Consider the following 25,584-nt stretch of genomic DNA (forward strand, 5'->3'; position numbering starts at 1 on the left):
CGTTGAAATGTAATACAACACATCTATGAAGGTATCCTTTTCAAAAACTGTAATGAAAGAACTAGCTCATAATAAAAAAACTGGATTTTAATTTTATTAGATCACTAGTTTACATATGTACAATATGTACACTAACCTTACAGTGATGTGCATAAACTAAAGAGTATATATAAATAACTGACCCAGCAACATTTATATACATATTCTGTTTTATACAGTACTTTGCATGACATTCATATATTGTCTATAACAAAAACCTGAGCGCTGTATAAGGCGCTTTAACTAACAGCAAGTTTTGATCATCACATTTAGACTAATTAATGTGGATATTAAAAAATCTCCCTTAATTTAGCAGACCCTTGATATAGCTTTGATGATAAAATGTACTCTAATAAATTGTCTTACTTATTACAATTACTGTATTATGATAAGACGTTTAATTAAAAACAGTATTTTTGCAAGTTACAATAACTTCATTCCTTGCATGATACTTTTTCAACACTAAACTGTAATCAATAACAAAAATCAAATACCTACAAATGCCCTTGCACATCTGTAAAAATATGAAACAGCAGTAGGTGCAATGGCCATAGTATACAGTATGTTTGCATCTCATTAAAAAAAAAATTTTTTTACATAATTTAAGTATGGAGGCATAGTTTTACATTAAAAGCTTGCTTCCTTTCTACAATGTATTTATTGTAAAAATGACAAATTTATTAAATTAATTTGTATTTTTCATAACTAATAAACCTGAGGTCTTACCATTAGGATAAACTTCTAGTACCAGCTGGAATCCGGTAAAATCAATAAAATTGTATATGCAAGGGACTAGTGGCATCCGTCCTAGTCACGAGTCATGTGGGACCACCCACACCCAAGTAGTACTCCATGACTTCATCAGTTATTCTTCCAACCCGGGTTAAGCTGTCAGAGGGTTGGTTAGAGCTGAGCCTTAAATGTTAAGACCTCAGGTTTGTTAGTTATGAAAAATACAAATTAATTTAATAAATTTGTTATTTGTTCATATACCAAACAAACCCTCGGTCTTAAGATTAGGACAGACTTACTCTTGGTGGGAGGTAAGTAAAATAACCGACTGGAGGTTTGCCACACCCAGCCATTCTTTTGACCTTTATTTCTGAACCTCAGATATATGTATATCTTGGGTTCAGACTTCTGGGTTTCCATACAATGTCACAGTTCACTGCATATGCGGAAGACCAGAAGCTATCTGTTTTTATAACAAACCAACATAGCCACTTATGTAGATTTTTTATCATTCCCCACTCTCCTTGCTAAAGTGAGGAATGTATTGCTACTGAAAGGAACCTTACATTAATGATTACTCAAACAGTATGACCACTGCAGTCACCTGTATCATGTCAGTTCCAGCTCATGACAGAAACCTCTTCTTACTGCCAGCAGGTAAAGAAGAAAGAAAAGGAAAGAAACCAGTCATCTCATTCATTTTACTTTCATACCATCATCTTAGACTAGATACAAACTGACCTGTAAGGGGCACTGGATGAGCTACACCACCTGTTGAGCAGCCACCACCAGACTCAAGGAAAAAGTGTCAAAGGACCTATGGCCCGGTCTGAGATCTCGAGTCCTTTTTAGATAAGCACACAGCACCCTGACAGGGCACAACAACATTTTGTCAGGGTCATTGTCAACAAAGTCTCCCAAAGAAGGTATGGAAAAGGAAACAAATCTTTCATCATGGACTGAAGTATTTTGAGTCTTCGCAATGAATTCTAGAATAAATTCGAAAGCTAAAGACTTCCAACCCCTGGTGTGTTTGACGTCATAAGACAGATCCTGGAGTTCGCCTACCCTTTTTGCCGATGCTAGGGCCAGCAAGAAAACCGCTTTGAGGGTCAAGTTTCTATCTCTAATTCTCTAGGGGAACAAGACTGCTCGAAGCTTCTAATCAACACAGATATTTCCCGAGATGTAGATATATCTATGTCTTTAATACGCAGAACTAGCACTAGAGTAGTCCTATAGCCCTTTATGGCAGACACAGAAAGATGTTTTTCTGCTCTGAGAAAGACTAGAAAATCAGCAATTTGTTGAATAGCACACCCTAGTGGAGAGAACCCAGTCTACGGCACCAATCACAGTAGACATGACCATTTTCCTTGGTACACGGATGTTGAAGACTTCCTGATATATCCTGACATCTAAGACGCTGCTCCTCAAGAAAAGCCTCTTGCTAGTCTCCACCTGTGAAGAGACAGGGACTGTGCCAACTGTTGGTACCTCTCCACATAAGGTTGACAAAGTAGATTGTGCCAGGGAGGTAACTCTCTTGGAACTTCTGACAGCAGAGACAGCAGGTCCAGGAACCATTCTGCCTGTGGCCACAGAGGAGCTACCAACATCACCTTGAGATTCTGGACCTCATTACTGTTCAGGACCTGGCGAATCAGACAAAATGGAGGGAAAGCATATATCAGTCCCCAGTTAACGGCGGGCTCGGTTAATGGCGATCCGGTTTTATGGCACTTGTCTGGCGACAAAAATCAGCAATTTTCGGCAACAAAAATTGCAGATTTCTGCTTATCGGTGCTGGTAATTGGGTACTGGCACTGATACATACCTAACAGAGGTGCCAATAACCGAAAATCGGCGATTTTGGCCTTTGGCGCCGATAAGCCCTGAAAATCGTCGGAAAAGTGCTGCGATTTTCAGTTGGTGGCGATTTTCAGTTATCATCACACCCTCAGAACGGAACCCCTGCCGGTAACCGGGGACTGCCTGTATGTCCAAATTGTCCCACGGATGTTGCAGGGCATCCTCTGCCACTGTGGCAGTGTCTGGCACCACAGAACAATAGACTTCCAGTTTTGCGTTGTACCTTGTCGAGAAGAGATCTATCACAGGTCTCCCCGACAAGAGAAACAGCCTGTCCGCCACCCCCTGATGCAGAGACCACTCCGTTCCCAGAATCTGTTCCCAGCGGCTTAACTTGCCTGCTACCACATTCCTTTTCCTGGAATGTATCTGGCCCTGATCTCCACTGAATTGTCTACAGCCCACTGATGCAGTTGGACCGTCCTAACGTGAAGCTGTTAAGAAACTAGCCCCTCTGCTTGTTTACATATGCCACTAGTGTAGTGTTGTCCAACATCAAAACTACAGAGTGACACATTACCCTCTCCTGAAACTCCTGCAATGCTAAGAATGCTGCCTTCAGCTCCGACACATTTATGTGGAGTTTTTTTGTCTTGATGGCTCCATTCTCCCAAAATTAGAAGGTCCTCTAGATGAACACCCCAACCTTCGGCCGACACATCCGAGAATAACAAAAGATCCAGAGAGGGCAATGAAGAGACACTCCTACTGTGAAATTTTTGTCGTCCAACCACCACAGCAGGTCTTTCCTCACCTCCGGAAACAGAGGAACTTTCACATGAGGATGATCTGTTGCTGGAGACCAAACCCCTTCAGTCTCCACTGTAGACTGCGTATGTAGATGCCCATGAGGAACTAATTTCTCTAGAGAAGTTAGTAATCCCAGAACTACTTGCCACTGCTTTGCTGGTTGTGTTTTCTCAGACAGAAAGGACACAATCACATTCTTGCACTTCTCTATTCTCTGATCGGATGGAAAAACTCTCGCCTGTGCTATGTCTATAATTATAACCAGAAATAAAATCCTTTGACTGGGGACCTGATTCCATTTCTCCCAATTTATCACAGCACCTAGGATGTGACAAAATTGAAGCAGCTGGTCTGTGTCCTAAAGTAACTTCTTCCGGGATTTTGCCAGGACCAACCAAATCCAGTCTGATCCCTTGGGCATGAGCCCATGTCGACGCCAGCGTGAATACTCTTATGAAAACTTGAAATGTTGTCAGGCCAAAACAAAGTATCTTGAAGTGAAACACCTGCTCTGTAAGACTGAACTGAACAAATTTCTATGATGAGTGATGGACTTAGATCTAGAAGTGCGCATCCTTCAGATCTATGGTCAGCAAATAGTCTCCTTCTCTGACTGCTGCCAGGACTGTCCTCTGAGACTCCATTTTGAACCTCGTCTTCCTGATAAAAGGTTCAATGTTGACAGGTCTATTACTGCCCTCCAATTGCCACTGGCCTTCAGTACTAAGAAGATCTGGCTGTAGAAGCCCACCAAAGGAAGTATTACTTGCTGTACTGCTCTCTTCTCCATCATTTTCTTCACTTCTTCGATCACTTCTCCGATTTTCTGTGATCCCGGATTGCAAGAAAGGTGCGGTAGAGGGGGATCTGAAAGAGGTGGAGTGAAATCGAATGAGACTGACTTATGATAATTCAATAAAAAAGAGAAATTGAATAACAAACAAGAATTAGTTTAGCCTACACCATGGTATATCGTATACATATATGGTAGCCTGGCCTACATTATATGTTGTACTCTATGTTCCCATATTAACATCGTATTATACAAACATCAACATAACAAATATGTATCTTTTCCATGGATCTTTTAAAAAGTTATGCTTTACTTCACTGTATCCAATAATATTTTATGTATTTTCATTATTGCTTTTGTATTATACATTGCATTCATAGCGATCAATGTTTTAGTTTGGAAATCGATTACATGGTAAGTTTATTTCGCCGTATTTAACAAAGTTCAGAGCGATTTTCTTGCTTCTAGTTAGCGTTAATGAATCTCTCGATACTTTATTTGCATGGGACAAGGTTATTTTTCATTATACAAAGTGTTTTTAAGTCAAAATATAACTTAAATACATCTCGTTGTGAAATTAATTTAGCTATTTTTTTTTGTTAATAGATCATGTTAGCTGTTGGGGCATGTTCGTTTTGTCTAAAAAAAATCAAGATTCTGTTCGCTATTTTCCTTTGATTTCATCATAATACAAGCTTTACTTATTTATCTTTTATCAGCGTGAATCAGCAGTACAGTAAACCCCCAGTACTCGTGGTTTCACTATTCGCAGATTTCTCTGTGGAATGTATCTACCCATTATTCGTGGAAAATTCACCCAATCATGGTATTTTTCAGTGAGAAATATTCACTAATTACTGTATTTTCATATTTTCAGGAATAAATGCACTTTTTGTGATAAAACTATTAAAATACTCGGGTATAAGCATTTTATGTTTTTTTTTTTTGTTTAAACCATCAAAATAAGCAGTTCTAAGTGTTTTTAGAGGGGTTCTAAGCATTTGCAGATTTTAGCTATTCGCAGGGGTGGGGTGGGGGTGCAGTATGCATCCCCCACAAATACGGGCGGTTTACTGTACAGTAAACCCCCCGTATTCACGTTCTCACGATTCGTGGACTCACGTATTCGCAGATTTCTCTGTGGAACGTATCTACCCATTATTCGAGGAAAATTCGCCCATTCGCGGTATTTTTCACTGAGAAATATTCACTAATTACTGTATTTTCATATTTTCATGACTAAATGCACTTTTTGCGATAAAACTATTAAAATACTCAGGTATAAGCATTTTTAGAGGGTTTTTCTTGCATTTAAACAAACTATCAAACTAAGCAGTTATAAGTGTTTTTAGAGAGGTTTTAAGTATTTGCGGATTTTAGCTATACGCGGGGGGGGGTGCATTACATACATTCTCTTCGCATCTACTACATGTTGGATAAGGATCCATATTCACTGAAGTCACGAAACAAGAACAAGGAAAGCCACCAACATCCGGACATTTCCTTTGCTTCTTTTGAGATCCAAGAGATACACTCACAGGAGGGTAAAGAGGATCCATTATATCCAAGCACACATCCACAAACAGCAGAAATCCACACTGAAACACAGAAAGAAAGCAAAAACGGGCAAACCAACCAGCTTTAGAGAGGAGAGAAAGTACAACACGTCCTCTCTCAAAGGTGGTAAAAGAATAACTGAAGAAGTCAGAGTACTGCTTGGGTGTGGGTTGTCCCACATGACTCGTGACTAAGGACAGATGCCACTAGTCCCTTGCATATACAGTTTTATTGATTTTACCAGATTCCAGCTGGCACTAGAAGTTTATCTAATGTTAAGACCGAGGGTTTGTTTCATATATGAACAACCATAAGTTGAAAAAGAGAATATATACACATTCATTAGAATTTTGAAAAATATACAAACTTCCTTAAAAAAAAGGGGGGGGGGAATCTTTGGAAAAGGTAGCAACATAACATTTGAGTTATACTGCAACTCCATATCTAGTTTTATAAATGGTTATGTTCATATTCCAAATACTTTCTTGCTTATCAATTATCTTTGCATTCACCACTGCTAGGGATTACAATCCCAATACTGTACATGTTGTGAATCTAGTGTTCAAGAGTATCAAACTTCAACTAGTCAGAGTAAGCAACCATGTGATCACAATACTTATGTATAATACAGCTCATGCACTACTGGATATTTTTATGGTGAGAAGTTATGTGAGCTTAAGAGGCCACAGTTAAGGCTACTTTCTGGGAAAGGAAAGATGACTGTACTATTACTGTACATTTATTTTCATGCTTTACTAAACCCTCACTTCATTTCCATGGAAAGTATAAATGATACAGGTTATATGCAACACATTTTACTCAGTTTTTCTAATTGTTACTTGAAAAGTACTAAGCTATGAAAGATATACCTGTAGTGTAAATAACTGGAGCACTATAAAGGTGCAGTCTTTTAGGTAGGTAGAGAGTCTTAGACATTAAGTCACATCTTTTAACACAAACAAACATGAAACACATGCATTAAATCTGGTCATGGTAAGAAAGCATTCCAAAAATTTTGTCTATAAATTGAATTTGTTTCATTTCAGATCTTCAAAACTGGAGTATTCATATTATGCGTTTGTTATCTGCTTACATAGATCAATCTTATTCATATTAAATGGAAATGTCAGTGTCATCTTCCTTGAAAAGTTTTAAAATTTAAATTTTTAATTTTTACTGGCCAATCCAGACATTTCCTCAAATATTATTATAAAATGGAAAATCTAAACATTCACATCACATAAAAGTATACTATACCATTATTTTTCAATAACTAACTCTGGATGTGCATATAAGTTACCAATCACAACCTGAAATGTAGAGAAAAAAAATTAAGAAAATAACTGGGCTTCACAAATAGAAAACTGCCTTATGGTGCTGTCACATGGACAATTTTTTGGCATCTTGTGATTCTGTACCACAGGTAGGGCTTAAAGAGGTGCCAATGTAATCATAGGCCAAACTATTTGATGCCATAAACATGCATTTTTTCTTTCTTCTGGGGCATACATTTTATAAATACGTTCATTAATTAGAAATTTATGCTTATATGATGATTAGCAGTTGTTCATACATGTGGCTATGTTATATGCACAGCCTATGCTAAAACTGGTATTTACTGACAAAAAAATATAAGGAAATAATTAATTTCTAGAATGATGTATACTGTAGCTGTAATCACACTCATATAGCTGCTTTAAACTACACCATACTGTTGTGAGTTTTGAGCATTATTTGGATAGGTTATTCTTCCCACATAACTACCCGTCTCTGGCTGCAAGATGATGAACAGTAGCATCTTCACTTGCCACCACTACTGGCAGCTCTGGGTAAATTCTGGCATGAAAAAAAAAAAAAATCCAAGAAAATTTACCCATGTGACAGTTCCATAACTCTAGTTTATCATTTCAGTGCTTACACTTAAAGTTTATCTAAGAAGACAAAATTTGTGTGTGCTCCTATTAAGCTACAGACTGCCTTCCTGCGGGGTATGGCCAATTTGCTTCCTCTCGGGTTAGTTTCTGCTTCATCTAATGATAACAGGAAATCTATCTCTCCTTCCCCTTCAGACTTCTAGCACCTTGTGGGCTGAGGTGGCAAGGTGCATCAAAGAGCAATAACCAACTCAATTTATTCCTCATAACTCTGACCAATGTACATGCTCTTAAACTAAGTTAGCCGAGATTCTTTCACCTTTATTTAATGAACTAAATATGATATTGAATATGACTTTGGCTATAACACTGAAGAGGATCAGAACGGACAGCATGCTACCGCACTTATAAAATTCAAGTAGTTACCATGGTTGTCCATGGCAAAATATTTATGCTAATTTGGCTCCTAATATTGTACCAGATCTTGGCAGAATGAAGGTCTGAAAGTCAATATCTACCAAGGTGATTCTCCTAGGGCACATGCTTATGGAGAAATTCAATAATATTCAGTAATACCTTACTATTACATGCTTCATTCATTCTATGGCTTGCAACTTAAATTGAATAACCCCTTAATAAAAAAAAAAAAACACTGGTCATCCTATAAGCCCTTGTAAGCAACCCTATAAACCCCCTCAAAAAATTTTTCACATACTGTACCCTAAATGATAAGAATGAACTATGACAGCAACCTATTCACCCTTTACGTGGCATTTTATTATAGCCACTTTATTTTCCAAAAGTATAAAGGAATGCTTAGTAGCATTAGCAGTATGAACTTTCTTTGAAGTCATGGGGCCAAACACATGAATTCAACACAAATTAGAAACTGCGAATAACATGTATGCAAGCATGTTTGAACTCAGTAAAATGCTGGAACTATCTAATAAGGTCAAATAAGACAGAAAATGATCCAATCTATAATAATATTCTCCAAGTGGATCTTGTCCTCCCCAGAGTGACAGTAGGGAATCTGGGAATTCCGAAGGCTTCTAGGGCTTCCGAAGGCTTCAAGACAATCTACAGGCTCTATAGCCTTTGAATTTCTTGCACAATACTAAACAACAGTGTTTTATGGAGATGAAAGGCTTCAAAGATTTCTTTGGGGAAAGCCCATGTTCTTGGAGATGGATAAGCCCACATTCTTGGAGATGAATTCAGGAGGCTTTTGGATTTTTTATGGAGAAGCAATGGGATTTGGTCCTTCCTGGAGATAAAAGGCTTCAAAGATTTCTTTTGGGGGGAAACGGATCCGACAGGAGCTGAAGACAGCTTCACAGGATCCTGGAATCTTTAAGACAAGTTATATGAAGGTATACAAAGCGACAAAGTCACGTCTGAAGAAAAAGGAGGCAACATGTTTGAAGGCACTGGTCCCTTCAAGATCCTGTGTTTTAATGGGATTTGGTCCTTCCTGAAGACTAATGGCTTCGAAGATTCCTTCAGGGGAAACGGATCCGACAGGAGCTGAAGACAGCTTCACAGGATCCTGGAGTCTAAAAAGACGTTATATGAAGGTATATGAAGTGACGTCACATCTGAAGAAAAAGGAGGCGATGTGTTTGAAGGCACTGGGGCCTTCAAGGTTCAGAGTTTTTAAGCTCCTACATTGTTGTGGATCAGTGCCTCTTGCCTGTTCTAAAACGCAGCTGATGGCATAGCCCAAAAGAAATGAAAATATCAGCAGCAAACCTACTTGGCCCCACAATTTTAGCAAGTCGTCTTAAACGGCAACACTGATCGTCCAAGTGAAGCTCTTTCGTCAAGGGGCTTCCAAGCAATTAAGGATCTGAGTGTTTGTGTTTTATACCCTGTGCTCATGATTTATTTTGATACTTCAATTTTTTTTCTTTTCTCACCCTTGCATTAGGAATCTCATACAGATTATTATTAATGATTTGGTCCTTCCTGGAGATGAAAGGCTTCAAAGATTTCTTCAGGGGAAAAGGATTCAGCAGGCGCTGAAGATGACTTCACAGGATCCTGGAGTCTTTAAGAATTTAGGATGATGTTTAATCCAATGGGCATTTCTCCAGGAATGCTTCAGGAGCTGAAGACTGCTTCAAAGACTGCCCTCCTGCCCCATGCAGCATAGCATGTGCCATCTCGAAATAGTTTTTATTTAGCCAGTTTTGTGTGAAAATGTAGTGACAAATAGTTTTTCGTTTTTGGGACTCCTGAGGTATATAAATTTATAGTCTGTTTGGAATACTTGATTGTTAAATCTCCAGGAAGATCAGTGAAGTTGCGTGTTGTGTTGTTTGTGGGTGACTCGCTAGTTTTGCCAAAAATGTCTTTTCTTCAAACAAAGACTTCTTTGTAATTTACTCAAAAAAGACTTTTATTTAAGAAATATTAATTAATACTTAATTAAGGGTAATATTGTAATTAAAATACTGCTAGAAATAGCACATATCACACACATGTATATATATATATATATATATATATATATATATATATATATATATATATATATATATATATATATAAAGATAAAATCTACGAATGAAACGGAAACACTGGAGTGCTGCGAGGCCTTTCGACGCTATGTCCTTTACTTAGCAGACTGAAGAAATATAAAAGTAAGTTTACAAAGAAAGCTCATATAAATGACAGAATTAGTAGAACTGCCAAAACAGGATTAAATATTTAAGAGGTTTTTACAAAGGATTAGGATCAACCGTTCAGGAGCAGGGACAGGACAATTAAAAGATTATACAGGTTCGTGACTGACCACCTAAAAATTTTTAGTACAACACAATAATTCTCTTTTATTTTGTAAACAATAATAACTTTTTGCAAGATGAACATTTTTACAAATAAAAATTATATTAAACATACGGATATATAGAAAATATATATCAAGTAGCTAACTTGTAATTAAGTCAGTGATTTTATCTTTTAGGTCATTCCTGAACATTTTTCTAATACAGGGGTCCAAATAATACATGCCAGGGGGCTAAGATTAAAATTACAACTGGAAGTAAGCTGGATAACAGCGGACTCCAATAGATTTCTTGAAGAGAAATCTTTCGATCTGGCAATCACTGAACTTTCAGTCCATTTTATCCTGTGAGAGTTTTCACTTAAATGAATGAATACAGCATTGGATGCTTGTCCAGTTTTGACTGAATACTTATGTTGTTTAATACGTATATCTAAATCTTTGCTAGATTGGCCAATATAAAAAGAGGGGCAATCCAAACATGGAATTTTATATATACATACATAAATATATGCATACATATATATATATATATATATATATATATATATATATATATATATATATATATATATATATATATATATATATATATATATATATGTATATATATATATATACATACATATACACAGGTGGCCCACATGACTTTTTGTTTTTCCAAGAGTGGCCCTCAGACTAAACAACTTGGATGGCCCTGCCCTAAGGGGATGGGGAAGAGGAAACTAATTTGTTTAAAACATCACAAAAGAGAGAGAGAGAAAGTGAGATATTTACAACTTACATAGATTATACTGTACAATCTTGTAATCATAATAAACTTTGGCATTATAAAATATAATAATCAAGCCCCCCCAAAATTTTAATTATTAAAAGAACACAGCTGGCCTTAAAAATAATGAAAATGATGTAAGTAATGTGAAAAAAAGTCCAAATTATAAATCTGCATGACTTCTAGGAGAGGGAGAGAGTTAACTGGAGATAGCTATTATGGTAATTAAATTAGATTTAATTTCTGTCTACGCATCTTTTTAGTAATAACTTATCATTTCAGAGAAGCATTAACTCTAAACTCTAAAGTTCATAAGAAAAAACAAAAAGACACCAAAGAGGATTAAGGGAAAAGCCATCCACAATCTATGAGCTACCTTTGTAAAGTGACCGGGGATCCTTTTGACTTAATTTGGTGGACTGACTGTAAGATCAAAATACAGTATAAACAAAGTCCTGGGAAATGAGATGGCTGGTGTTCCTGGAATATCAGTGATAAATAATGACCAGGTCTACCACCCTGGGTGCAGTGGGACCCAATTTGTATTTTCAAAAAGGTTAAGTGAGGCTTCTCATCTGGGGGAAGTCCAGAAATTGCTCCTACCACTGATTAGGTTTTTATAAAGTAAAAGGTTTGACTTCCAAATGCTAGAGAAAAACACTGCAAAACTTACTTGTCTTTTTATTATCTCTAAAGATTCCCTTGCTCTTTGAAGTTGCCTCTGTTGTTCCTCACCAATAAGCAATTTTCCTTCTCTAAAGCCATCTCGTATTCTTTGCAAGGCATATTCTCTGAAAGTGAAGAAATTAATATAATTGTGTGTTCCACTTATGGTATATAAGCCTCTCCTACTACACACTGATGAACAGTACACATCTGGGGATGAATTTTTATGACTCATTATTTCAGTTATAAATTATATTCCACTTCTAGTCCCCTACTATCCTCCATGGATTTTACTCTTTCATCTACAGTAATTGGCCAACTTCTCATCAGGAAATTACAACCTTAACTATAATTATTTTAGGAACTATTCTCTGTCCAAACTATGTTTTTGAATTATTAATAATAGTTGAATCACTTTGTCCCAAAATAAATATGTGCACTACAATCCCATATTTATGAGATGATTCTTTCAAAAAGAAATGTCTGAATATTATTAAAAATGAATTACCTCAAGCTCATTCCAAAAAATTTAAAGACTAACTCAGTCCTTTATTTACATCTAATGTTTATAAGTTCCCCAGAGGATCTTTGTGGGATGTCCTTTGTGGGATGTTCTAAAAGGCTGTTGCGAGTACTTATAGATGCTCAGAGGAGTCAGCTCCAGAACTAGGAGCAGACTGTCTAGTCCTGAGTAGTTTGATATCAGAATTCATGCAAAAATAACTGCTGTAAAACTTTTACAGAAAATTAAGAGTTTTCAGTTATAGGACATGTACAGAAGGAAAATGTCTTAACTATTTTGGAAGCCAAAATTATTAAATTAACAGTTTCACCATTACACTCGCAAACATCCTCCCTGCAACTGTTTATTGCCCAATGGTCTTGTTAAGCAGTTTCTTCTCTGTACTGTATGTACATTTATTTTTTGTTTTGCAGCAATTTTGCCAATAGTTTGCTTTAAGCTAACTTTTGGATAGGTTGTACCCTTGTCCTTTAACCCTTTACCGACCAAGTGTCCCGTACGGGCTCTTAAAATTGGCTACTTTTGGGAACTCATGGCCAACAAGCTTATGCATGTATGAAATTGACTATCTGGTACCTTATTGTCACACCTCCCAACTCTTCAAATCAACCAATCAGAAGACAGCACTGTCCATGGGGTGGGGCGTGTGTGCTTTTGAATCGCCACCAGTCTCTTGAATGACGTGATAGGGTGCAGTCACACTAAAATTGTTCGAAGGATCCCCCCACACCCGTTGTAATCATGGTAAGTACACTGTTTTTCATAGGTTGTTGTTGAATGATGTGTCTTCATGCTGAAGTGTTTTCAAGGTGATGTGATAATATTTAGTATTTGAAATCATAGCCGTAATAAGTATATATCCCCTACGGGCTACTTGGTCCGTAACGGTAAAAGTATGGTGCAACACGCGACGCCTCAAAAAATTTTTTCAGAAGCTAATTGCTTTTACTTTTTTTGCAGATTAGGAGTGATATGTTTTATGGGCGAAGGAATGCTGCCTTGGAACACAGGGAGGAAGTGCGCACGGCATGGATAGCCCCAGAAGATGCCGAAGATAGTGATGTTGATGTGGAGGTAGACAGTGACTGAGGACCCAACATACCAACCTGATGAGGACGAGCTGGCTGACGCGGAATTTCTTCAGCCTTCTACTTCACGAGGTTAGTATCATAACAACATCATGTATTTTTTCATTGTTGATGAATTACATATCATTTATACATATCATTCTATTTATTTTACACAGTGCCAACACACTCATACACATGCTCACACTCATACATACACAGATGCACACACTCATACAGATACACATACCTTCATGTGTTTTTGAAACTTTTCATTGTTGATGGATTACATATTCTATTTATTATACATATTCTAGTTATTATACATAGAGCCAACACACTCATACACATGCACACACTCATACAGATACACATAACTTCATGTGTTTTTGAAACTTTTCATTGTTGATGGATTACATATTCTATTCACTATACACAGTGCCTACACACATACATACACACACATATGCACACACTCATACACACATGCACACATACACACACGCACACACATACACACACAATAACACACTCATTGTCCACACACACAACACAATCATGATTTATTGTCTGTATTACTAATGTGACTCTTTTCTTATTTCAGGTGGCTGTCCTGTCCCTGTTGCAGTGCCACACCCTATGCCAGATGTGGTAGATAGTGCTGCTGATGTCAAGGCTAGGCAGACCTGTAAGTTTTGTTCCTGTAAGGGGCCACATCCACAGGTCCCGGTGGGTGTGTGAGGACTGTAAAGTGGCACTGTGTCTGACTGATGCAAGGAACTGTTTTGCACTCTTCCACAAGGCATAACTTTTGTAAATATTGTATATATTTTGTGTAAGTTTGTATGTTGTGGAAGTCTTGTAAGTTGTTATTGTCTATTTTTTATGCTAACCTATGTAAGTCTAAGCTGTAAATTATAATTTACAGCTGATGTCAAGGCTAGGCAGACCTGTAAGTTTTGTTCCTGTAAGGGCCACATCCACAGGTCCCGGTGGGTGTGTGAGGACTGTAAAGTGGCACTGTGTCTGACTGATGCAAGGAACTGTTTTGCACTCTTCCACAAGGCATAACTTTTGTAAATATTGTATAACTTTTGTAAATATTTTATATATTTTGTGTAAGTTTGTATGTTGTGGAAGTCTTGTAAGTTTGTTATTGTCTATTTTTTATGCTAACCTATGTAAGTCTAAGCTGTAAATTATAATTTACAGCTGATGTCAAGGCTAGGCAGACCTGTAAGTTTTGTTCCTGTAAGGGCCACATCCACAGGTCCCGGTGGGTGTGTGAGGACTGTAAAGTGGCACTGTGTCTGACTGATGCAAGGAACTGTTTTGCACTCTTCCACAAGGCATAACTTTTGTAAATATTGTATATATTTTGTGTAAGTTTGTATGTTGTGGAAGTCTTGTAAGTTTGTTATTGTCTATTTTTTTATGCTAACCTATGTAAGTCTAAGCTGTAAATTATAATTACTAACACATTTCACTGCCAGTATTACTTGTATATTTTTTTATTTTTGTAAAATAAAGTATTCAACTATCCCAGGGTATCTTTTATACATCAATAGAGGGAAAAAAACAGAAAAAATTCATAATAAACACAGTAGCAAGTCATATTAATGTCAAACACAATAAATTCATCATGGAAATTGGTAAAAAGGTGAGTATATAAAGAGTGGTATTATCGGAAAAAGTTTACCGTTATGGTCGAAGTGTCCCGTGCGGGATGGCGTGGTCCGTCGGAGCTCGACCGAGGCATCCGTGCGGGTTACTTCATTGAATGCAATTATTTGCCAAGTTTTGCAAGATTTCAAAAATGCACAAGAATGATTTGATCTTGTATTTTGATATACTATCACATACTAAGAGGGTTGTGATCTTGTATTTTGATATACTATCACATACTAAGAGGGTTTTTTGAAATTTCCCATAAAACCTAGGGTGGACTTTAAAGGGTTAAGGGATATTTTTTAGTTATCTTGTTCTAACATTTGATTTTAATTTTATTTTCTTGATATTGCCTTTCCCAGGACCGTGCCACATATTCAGAGGCTTTCTCAGGCTGGAGGAAGAAAGCTTAGATGCTTCATGGGTTTGGCTCATAACTAAGTTCAGACAAACCACAACAAACCAAAAAACACGGAATACTCAAGGAAAAAGAACAGCTTTCATATAAGGATAAAAGGCAAAAGTCGGGAACATAGAGTTTTAGGTGAGATATATGCACGACATTGGACGAAAGCAGTGGAGTGCAGATCAACAGGTGGTGGGGCTTCCCCTACCTGTTGATAGTGAACTACCTTGTCAGAAAGTTCAAATGGCCATTCCAGCTTGTGTTCACAAGCTAAATCCTATGTAAAGAACAAAGGTTTGTACTGTATTTATGTAGTGATGATATAAAACTCAGGCCAAAGGCCAAGTGCTGGGAGCTATGAGGTCATTTAGTTCTGAAAGGGCAATTGAGAGTAAAAAGATTTTTAAGGCGTAACAGGAGGAAAACCTTACAATTGCACTGCAAAACAACTGTTAAGAGAGGGTGGAAAGTAAGATGGAAGAGAATATGATCGGAGGTACAGTAAAAGGAATGAAATGGGTTGCAGCTAGGGGCCAAAGGGACACTGGAAAGAACCTCAAGTAATGCCTACAGTGCACTGTTTATTTGTGTAGGAACAAAAGTAAATACCCATAAAAAAAATAAAGAGCCCAAGCCAGACTGAAAGCAGAAAGTATGCAATATCCCTGGAATAGGGCTGTTGCCAGTCTGAAACAGCATTGTGGACTGGTAGACGATTCTGGCACAAGCAAAGCCAAATACTTCCAAGTGTTAAGAAAAGTGGGTACTCAAAACCGCTTGTCCTTCAGAATCTCGAATGTAATAAATCCCCACTCTCTTTGATGGGTACTCGAGCCATGCCCATCAAAATAACTAGAAAAGAGGTTTGTAACACAAAGTCGATTGGGAAGGGAGCAAACATCAGTCTCTAACTCCAGGCCATGTTCCTTAACATGGCAATCTGCTATTAAACCAGGGAACCAACGTTTTAAGACTTCCTAAAGGCGCCTTTCTCCAAAATTGCTTCGACCCGTTGACAGAAACAATAAATATGAGAATACAGTATGGAGAATAGCGATATTTGATTTTGCTCCTGACCCCATAGTTCCGAAATCCGAAAAATTCCAAAAACCGAAACACATCTGGCCCATAGGATTTTGTGTAAAGGACTGTGTACCTGTAATCTAAATTTCATTACCTTACTTTTTATTTTAGAGACTCCACTTCTTTTTACTTAACATTTATGCCTGCATGTCTTGGCCTAGGCATTTACATATTCAGCCGAGCTCTAGGCATTTACATTTGCGGCTGAATTCTATAATTTTTATTATGTTTTATTCTTCACTTTTCATCTTTTAACATAAGCTTTAAATTAAATGTTTCTACATTGCTTTATTATTGATACTCTTTATGAAAATAATAAAATACAGTATATTTACAGGTATTTATAGGTATAAATATAGATATTGCCAGTTAAACTGGACTATCAGCTAAGATGGACACCCTGGCCCACCTATTAGTCCGTCTTAACAAGGGTCGACTGTATTTATATATATATATGCACACAATCTAGATCTTTCATCTCTTATGACTGAATGACCTTACAGGTTTGTGAAAGATACTTCCATCCAGATAACATTACATGGGAAATATCCGTTAATGATGAAAGAAAAAAAAAAACTGGAGAAAAACTACTTTGCAAATGCAGTGGCCACATTTACAGAAAAATGCTGCACCTTATTTCCTGCTTAACTGTCCTAATTAGCTGTCTTCTTTGACTGTGAACCGAAGGGAATCACCTGAATCTAAAAGGCAGTAAATAGAGGAAAAACCAATTGAGGTGGCACTCCAGAAAAGTACCTTAGAAGTCAAGATTATGAGAAAAACATTAGATTTAATGACTCACAGGAACTTTCAAGCAAACTTAAACTTGCTAAGTACTGGAAAATTTTTCCAAGACGAGCATAACTGTTAATAACTACTATTTCGTAATCACCTTATCCTGAAGTGGTAATTTCAGTAAGAGTGAATCATGATAAAACCAGTCAAGCTTATATTGACAGTGTCCCCGTACAAAAGTTACCTAGTTACGTCATACCTTCGCATGTGCAGGACACAAATACTCTGGCAATAATTTTGATTGAACTACAAAAATTCAACAGGAAAAGTAACACTGCTGTAAACCCAGTTAAAATAATAACTTTGTTTAGTCACTGTTGTCACTTATAACAGACCACTCGAGTATTTACTACCCGACATTACTTTTTGACCAATTGCACTGAATGAATCGCAATAATGCTAGGTATTCCCCAGATCTTTTAATTTCTTCTTCATTGTTACAAAACGTCTCCTCATGTATGTCGATTCATTAACGATAGAAAATAGCTTAATCTACCCAGTAGTTCAACACTTAACCACATTTTCATATAAAAGAAATTTCATCCGGAAGTTGAACATCATGCTAAAAAGTCTACTGAGAATGCAACGAAGAAAAGGAAGCTTTCATCTCTAACGAAGTTATAACATAAACTAATATCTTCAACCATAATTGAAATTCAATCACTCTCTCAGTATGAATGTATATGCATGCAAAGTATTCAGTAAACGATTAAACTTTGGTATAAATAAAATCAATTAATCTTAGAAATATGCAAGTAAAAATATTCTAAAACATTTGTTCATTATCTCAGTTATTTGCACAAGTTGAGATGTCAGTAAGTACAGGCACAGGCTTACTAAGCCATGGTCAGAGGGTGAACAGGCCTTCCCTCTCGGTATCCATGAGTGAAGCCTCCAGCTAGGTAAAGCCCTGATGCCCTTGGGTAGCTTAGGCTGCAACCATTATTTTAATTTAGTGTGCCCTACATTAGGTTAGGTTAGGGGTCCAAGGGAGGCAAAGCTGCCTCAGCTAGGTCAGACCCAAGCCCTTTAGGTTAGGTAAGGGGGAGTCCTTCAACTAGGTAAGAACCTGGTCCCCCTTTGCTAGGTTAGGTGGGGATCCATGGGGGGGAGTGAAGACCCCAGCTAAGTGAGGCTCCGGCATCCTAGGTTAGGTTAGGTTTGGGAGTGCTAAGGGATCAAGCTCCTCCACACTAGCTAGGCGTTGCCTAGCCTCTTATAAACCCCACTTTCCCACTCTGGTCCCCATAAAACTACTCATTTGCTATTGAAATGAACATCATAAATGTTACAGCATTGACGTATTTCACTTTACATCGTTACTGCACTTTTGACTTGAAAATATAATTTTCCAATATTTCAATAAGTATTATTTTACTTTGTACCATCATTGCATTTTGGACTTCAAAATCTAATTTTCCTATATTTTCATGTGTGCTCTGAACATTTGGCGTTTGTTTCGTTGGCAAATAACCCTTTAACGCCGACTGGACATATTTTACATCGACAAAAGTTGTCTGTCGGGTGCCAAGTGGACGTAAAATACGTCGACTACATAAAGTTTTTTTATTCGCAGAAAAATACTTATATGCCTCGTTTGCGAAAAATTTTAAATCGCGCCTTGAGGGATGCTGGGAGTTCACGGATCACGCTGTTGTTTTGTTTACAAGCGTGACACAGCTGCGCATCCGCGAATTTCTTTCTTATCCCAAAAGAAAGCATCAGCTAACTCTGCTGAAAATCTCAGAAATTCTTTAGCCACTTTGTTGTAATTTTTGCACCATTTTCTACTAGCCTTTACATAAAGTTTTATATATGAAAATGTGCACAATTTCATGTAGAATACAACAAAAAATAACTCTGGTTGTAACTTTTAGCAATTTTGACATATTTTCATATAAATCACGATAAGTGCCAAATTTCAACCTTCCGTCAACTTTGACTCGACCGAAATGGTCAAAAAATGCAATTGTAAGCTAAATCTCTTACATTCTAGTAATATTCAATCATTTACCTTCATTTTGCAACAAACAAGAAGTCTCTAGCACAATATTTTGATTTATGGTGAATTTTTGAAAAAAACTTTTTCCTTACGTCCGCACTAACTCTGCTGAAAATCTCAGAAATTCTTTAGTCACTTTGTCATAATTTTTACAGTTTTATATTAGCCGTTACATAACGTTTTATATATTAAAATGTGCGTAATTTCATGTAGAATACAACAAAAAATAACTCATGGTTGTAGCTTTTAGCAATTTTGACATATTTTCATATAAATCATGATAAGTGCCAAAATTTCAACCTTCGGTCAACTTTGACTCGACCGAAAGGGTCGAAAAATGCAATTGTAAGCTAAAACTCTTACATTCTAGTAATATTCAATCATTTACCTTCATTTTGCAACAAACGAGAAGTCTCTAGCACAATATTTCGATTTATGGTGAATTTTTGAAAAAACCTTTTCCTTACCTCCACGCGCACTAACTCTGCTGAAAATCTCAGAATTTCTTTAGTCACTGTCGTAATTTTTGCACCATTTTATATTAGCCGTTACATAACGTTTTATATATGAAAATGTGCGTAATTTCATGTAGAATACAACAAAAAATAACTCATGGTTGTAGCTTTTATCAGTTTTGAAATATTTTCATATAAATCATGATAAGTGCCAAAATTTCAACCTTCGGTCAACTTTGACTCGACCAAAATGGTTGAAAAATGCAATTGTAAGCTAAAACTCTTACATTCTAGTAATATTCAATCCTTTACCTTCATTTTCCAAGAAACGGGAAGTCTCTAGCACAATATTACGATTTATGGTGAATTTTTGAAAAAAACTTTTTACGTCCGCGCGTTACGAATTCATGCATCATTTTGTGATATTTTTTCTGTGTTGCTTTGATCGTTTTAAAATTTGTTATATACCAAAATCATCGCAATTTAGTGTACAATACAGCAAAAAAAATACCTCATTAGCTTTAACTGTTTTGCTCACAGCGCGATTTGTATACAATTATATATGAAATTTTTTTTCACGTCATATATTCCAACATTTTTATATGATAATGAAATTTTTTTTCATTTATGAAGGTTGCTTACTAAACTTCGGGCAATGAGAAAAAAAAAGAGCCAAAATTGAACTCTTAATCTTAAAAACTAAGCGTGCTGTGATTTTTTAAAAAAAACTTTCTTTCCGCTTCGGCGCTAACTCCCAAACCCCGCCGGCATACGGCAGACACTTTTGTAAATAGAGGCTCGGTGTTTAAGGGATAAATGCATTCAGAGATAGTGGATCCCATTCGTGCATCCTACATTTAAGAGGACCACAATAGGATAGTGGGGTTTAGGGTGGGGGAAACCGCAAAATGTCGGAAATAAAAGGATCTTAACTGCTTTCCTGATTATCCTGAGTATTTTTTGTGATTAACTACCAAGTAATTCTTCTTACAATCGCAAGAGTATTAGTTCATACTCATAAAATATTCATACCTATTTCATTCTTCCTGATTTTACTCGTTCTTTGATGAATTCCCATTTTCTGTATTTCCTCACCATAGGAAGGATTTAGTAAGCATATTTGTTAATAGATAGCAGTGTGCCAGGTTCACTTTATGAACTTCCAATGACAGATGTTGCTCCTGCAAAAATTCTCTCCAACTTTCAAAGCATGGAAAAAATAGTAAATTTTGAACGTTTTATGAATCTTAATTTTATTTTCTTCCTTTTCCCCTTCTAGCATCCAAAGCAATTCTTTATAATACTGAATAACTTAAAAATAGTCAACTAGTGTAATCTATGAATTACAAGTTAACTCGGGAATGTATGCATGTCATATTTCAAGGTTAAACATCTTCCTTAGTTTTAATAATTTAAAAAAAATGTGCACTACATATCTTATACAGAACTAAAAAAAAAAAAAAAAAAACCCTACGTAATTTTTTACCTATTTTTGCAAAAAAACTGAAAGGGAAGTGCCATCCCATTGATAGTTTTCATTCAGATTAAGGTCAGTAAGGAATGTTTCCAAACTAATATCATACAAAAGTGTAAGGACCTAGTATCCTGAATTAGTTTAAGTGTGGCTGTTAGGTCATTTGCTAACAATACAAATGTCAGAAATGTTCAAAGCACATTTAAATCATAGGAAAATTACAATTTCTAGTCCACAACGAGATACAGTAATGGTTTAAACAAAACTTTACCTTTTTAATGTATGCTTTGAACAATCCTGATGTTCATTTAATTAGCTAATGAGTACTGTTAGGAGACAGTGGACCCCCCTTGTATCCTGAAATTTAGAGAATCACCTTGGGAAAGCAGGGTTGTTGGGTAGGGGAGAAAAAAATTAGTGAAATATAAAGAACTTAATCCCACCCACAGTTTTCATTCACATAAAGATAAGTTTATGGAGTGTTTTCAAATGATTATTATGCATTATGCTAAGGACCTGGTACTACAAAGTTAGGTTAGGTCAGCAAAAATGTTCAAAGCACACATTAAAACAGGATAATTATACAGTAAAACCCCGGCCCTTGACCATATCAGAACTCGACATAATCGGATTTCAACGAGAAATGTTGAGTAAATTTTGCATCGGAGTTCGAACACAAAGCCAGAATCCAACAAAATAAACCACATGGTTTTTGTAAACTAAGTGCTTCATGTTTCAGTCAGTCGGCGCTGGTTAGCATTGTTCCCATGCATCATTTAAACCCCACTCAGCTGTACTTCGAGCCTTCTGGCCTGTTTCCTTGGTTTTTGTGGCTTTTTGTATTGTATTTTGATAAAAACGTGGGTCCCATGAAATACAATATGGTATTGTGAGGGTAACTCACGTACAGTATTCCCATAAATTCTCTATGAAATTTACCATATATACCACTGTATATACACAACGTTTGTGTTACCGTGACAGGCAACCAAGGTGGCGCTATAGTTTGTTTACATCCACTCATGGCAAATGACTGAAAGGGAAACTGCCAACGCATCGTAAGCAATTTTTCGCAAGTTTGTGACAAACATAATCGGCTTGTTTTCAACATTTTATTAATTTAGTCTAACAATTTGGATTGTTTTTTATTGTTCTATTATTAGCAACAAATTTTGTGCCTACCCAGTACAGCACACTACCTTGCCTAGCCTACGGCACTCTGTCTCCCACTAGTAATACGGCTGCACTGGACATAGGGCAGACTTTTTGATACAGTACACATTTAAAAATAAAACAAGTAGGTCTAATATGGTATGTTATTTAACTCTGAACCTATTTAATTGTAATTTGTGTAATCTTTTGTATAAAAAGGCAAGGTTAGGGTAATAGCTGGTGGTCGAGAACGGGTTAATCCATCTTTAGTAATTTCTTCTGGAAAAAATTTATTCGAATCTCAACTGAATCGCATCTCGACGCTTCTTCTGGAACGGATTAGCATTGAGGTCTGGGGTTCTACTGTATTTCCGACAAAAAGCCAAAATGGTTTAAAGTATGCTCATAGCCTATTAAACCCAAGGCACATTAAAAATTTAAGAAAACCATATTTTAAGGTCAGTACAGGCTTTGATTACCTAATTGGCTAGGCTAGGCTAACTCATAATTAGCCTAGCGGTAGAATTATAGTATACCTCTGAACAGCTTATTACCTTGGATATTTGAATTTTTCTATTGTATTTTGGTTGCTTATCAAGAATTTACTGTTATTTTTGGGCAGTCAACTGTAATTAATCTGTAATTAACCTCAGAACTTATGTTATTGTATGCTGGCCATCCTAGAATGCTATCGTGCATGTGCAGTGTTAAAGGAGAACTTTTGGTAAAAGGTGGAGTTTCTTCACCGGGGCCACGCCCCAGCTAAGTAACATGGCCAACTAGTTAGGTTAATGTAGGTTAGTTCCTTTTATAATAGGTTTCCTTAGCCAATCTTTTCTTGAACATATGGCTCCCACATGCCTTGCATATGCACAGAACCATTCTTGGGTGGCCATTTATAACAATAGCATGTTCATTCTCTCTCCCTGTGTTTTACCCCACCCAAACCCCCTGTTCACAAAGGATTCCCGATAAAGATGTGAGGTGAATAATAATTGACTGCCAATAAAAAACACCACCTCCTACATCAGCAACACTAAAAGGGTAATTCTGTATACATGTATTAGCTCCACGCCTGTTTTTACCTTTTCAACTGGTTTTATCTACACTTTTAGGGGTTCTGATACTGGCGGTGCATCTGTTTGTTGTCGGCCAAAGGGAACGTCCCTTCGCCGTGTTTAGTACTGGCCCGGGGGGGGGGAGGGGTTTGGGTACCCATACGTTAACAAGTTATTGCACTTGCTGGACGGGATATGAACCATTCGAAACAGACGTACCCATGCTCCGTCTTGTGAAGATCGCGTATGGAAACCCCTTGTAGGATGGACTTCAGGGGTTAATTACAGGTTAAAATTACACTCGAGCGCCAAAAATTAAAGGTAAAATCATAATTAGCAACCAAAAAACTGTAGAAAAAGTTAAGTTAGAAGGTAGTCGCCGTCACGGAGCTACTATATGGTACTACCCTTTAAAAGTTTAGGAAAACTCAATTTCCAGGGTAACAAGTCGTGTGGAGTTATTCCAGTTTTACCTGCCTAGCATAGCAGAGAATAGGCTAAACTGCCAAAAATACTTTGGTAATTTTTCGGAAAACTCCAGCCAGCCATTTCGGAAGGTTCCAGTTAGCCATTTTTGCATGACAAACCATTTTGGGTTTTTCATTCAAAAATGGCTAGGAAATGACAGGGCACTAAAAGAACCTGAAAATACCAACGTGACGTAACCTAGGGGTGTTTACTGGTTACAATTTTGCCGTGTTAGCTATGGGGGGGGGCGGTACTGTGTTACCTTATAAGTCGTAATTTGATTAATTATTTTTCTCTGTTATTAAGCATTTGCGAAGGTCATGTATTGAGAAGAAAGTTTTCGTTTTGATGAGTTTTATCCAAGAAAAATATAAGTTGTAATGTGGGAGGTGGCTGGAGTCTTCCGAAAAATAACCAAATACTTTTGCATTAATATTCCATACGATTAACCAACTCTGAAATACTGACTTCTAAAATTATGGCCGACTGTCGGCTAGGCTATATCTGTCGTCATCAGGCACTGGCCTAAGAGAAGGCTTTAATATGAGTTTACATAAACAAAATGATGCAATAGCCTACGTTAGCTAAACATGCTATCGAAGTTCTTTTCATTTGAAACGTCTTGAATATATGTAAACGGATATATATACCTGTAATTATATGCACTAAACTTTCTGCTTTCTCTTAACAAAGCCTTGTATAAAGAGAGGACTTCACGCCTGCCACCAACCATGATGTTAGACAAGTTTGCACGTTACACTCAAATTGTTTGGTGCTGCTTTGCTTATAAAGGTTAACTATGATAGTGGTAGTATTCGGTTCCCACGTTGGGGCTTTTCCTATGCAACGGCGCATCAGTTTTCGTGGTGTCTTTACATTTTGGCGTCTTTAGCAATATTATCTTTACTATAAGAAAGTGTTCTGTCCTTCATATACGGTTCTTGTACTCAAATTATTTAACTTCTTGCTTTACTATATTCCTGGCAAAATAACTAGAGATCGTTTGTTCATTTTCACAATAATTTAAGTTGACGTTTCCTCCGGTGTTCTTGATTCAAAAGTATTGTCACATATATTTGTTATTCATTGATTTCTTACTTCATTTTAAAATTTTCATTCCGCTTGTCTTGATCGCACTGTCTAAGTTTGGCTTCTGTTCCTATCGATGTCGTTTCCATGATTTGCCCTGCAAATATATACTACAGCGTTCCATTTACCACCGTTGTCTTCACAGACGACTCTTACCTCTCTTCTCAGTGCAACGATTGCTGTACTTTAAGGCACTATTTTCATGCATTGTGCGTGCTCTTGTTTATCTTATATACTACATATAATGTTACTTTCTTCTTTATTTCTAATCGGCACTTTTACGATGTTTCTACTGAAAGCTAAGGACCTCATTAACCAAGAAACAAGGTCGTATCTTTACTAGTTCATTTTCACATCCTTTCCCCTCGTTTCCTGCTATTTTTATATAAAAATTCTCTTAATTTAAACTGTGGTGTTGATCTTGAACATCCTTATCTTATCCAACAAGTAACTTCTGTTTCTTAGTCTACTCCCTCCCAAGGTCAAAATTTATTTTGCCAT

At 36.8% G+C, this 25,584-nt stretch overlaps 1 protein-coding gene across 1 annotated transcript; it reads right to left on the reverse strand.

Moving 5' to 3' along the window:
• Positions 1–66: 66 nt before the first annotated feature.
• bcn92 (LYR motif-containing protein bcn92) lies at positions 67–24,804 on the reverse strand. The gene is made up of 3 exons (XM_067122038.1): positions 24,645–24,804; positions 11,851–11,968; positions 67–7,053 (listed from the first exon to the last, which is right to left on the reverse strand). Exons 1-3 carry the CDS (start codon positions 24,725–24,727, stop codon positions 7,003–7,005), a joined length of 252 nt encoding a protein of 83 aa, XP_066978139.1. The 5' UTR covers positions 24,728–24,804; the 3' UTR covers positions 67–7,002.
• Between the last annotated feature and the right edge of the window lie 780 nt (positions 24,805–25,584).

This window comes from Macrobrachium rosenbergii, chromosome 20 (assembly GCF_040412425.1).
Source record: "Macrobrachium rosenbergii isolate ZJJX-2024 chromosome 20, ASM4041242v1, whole genome shotgun sequence".
Lineage (NCBI taxonomy): Eukaryota > Metazoa > Arthropoda > Malacostraca > Decapoda > Palaemonidae > Macrobrachium > Macrobrachium rosenbergii.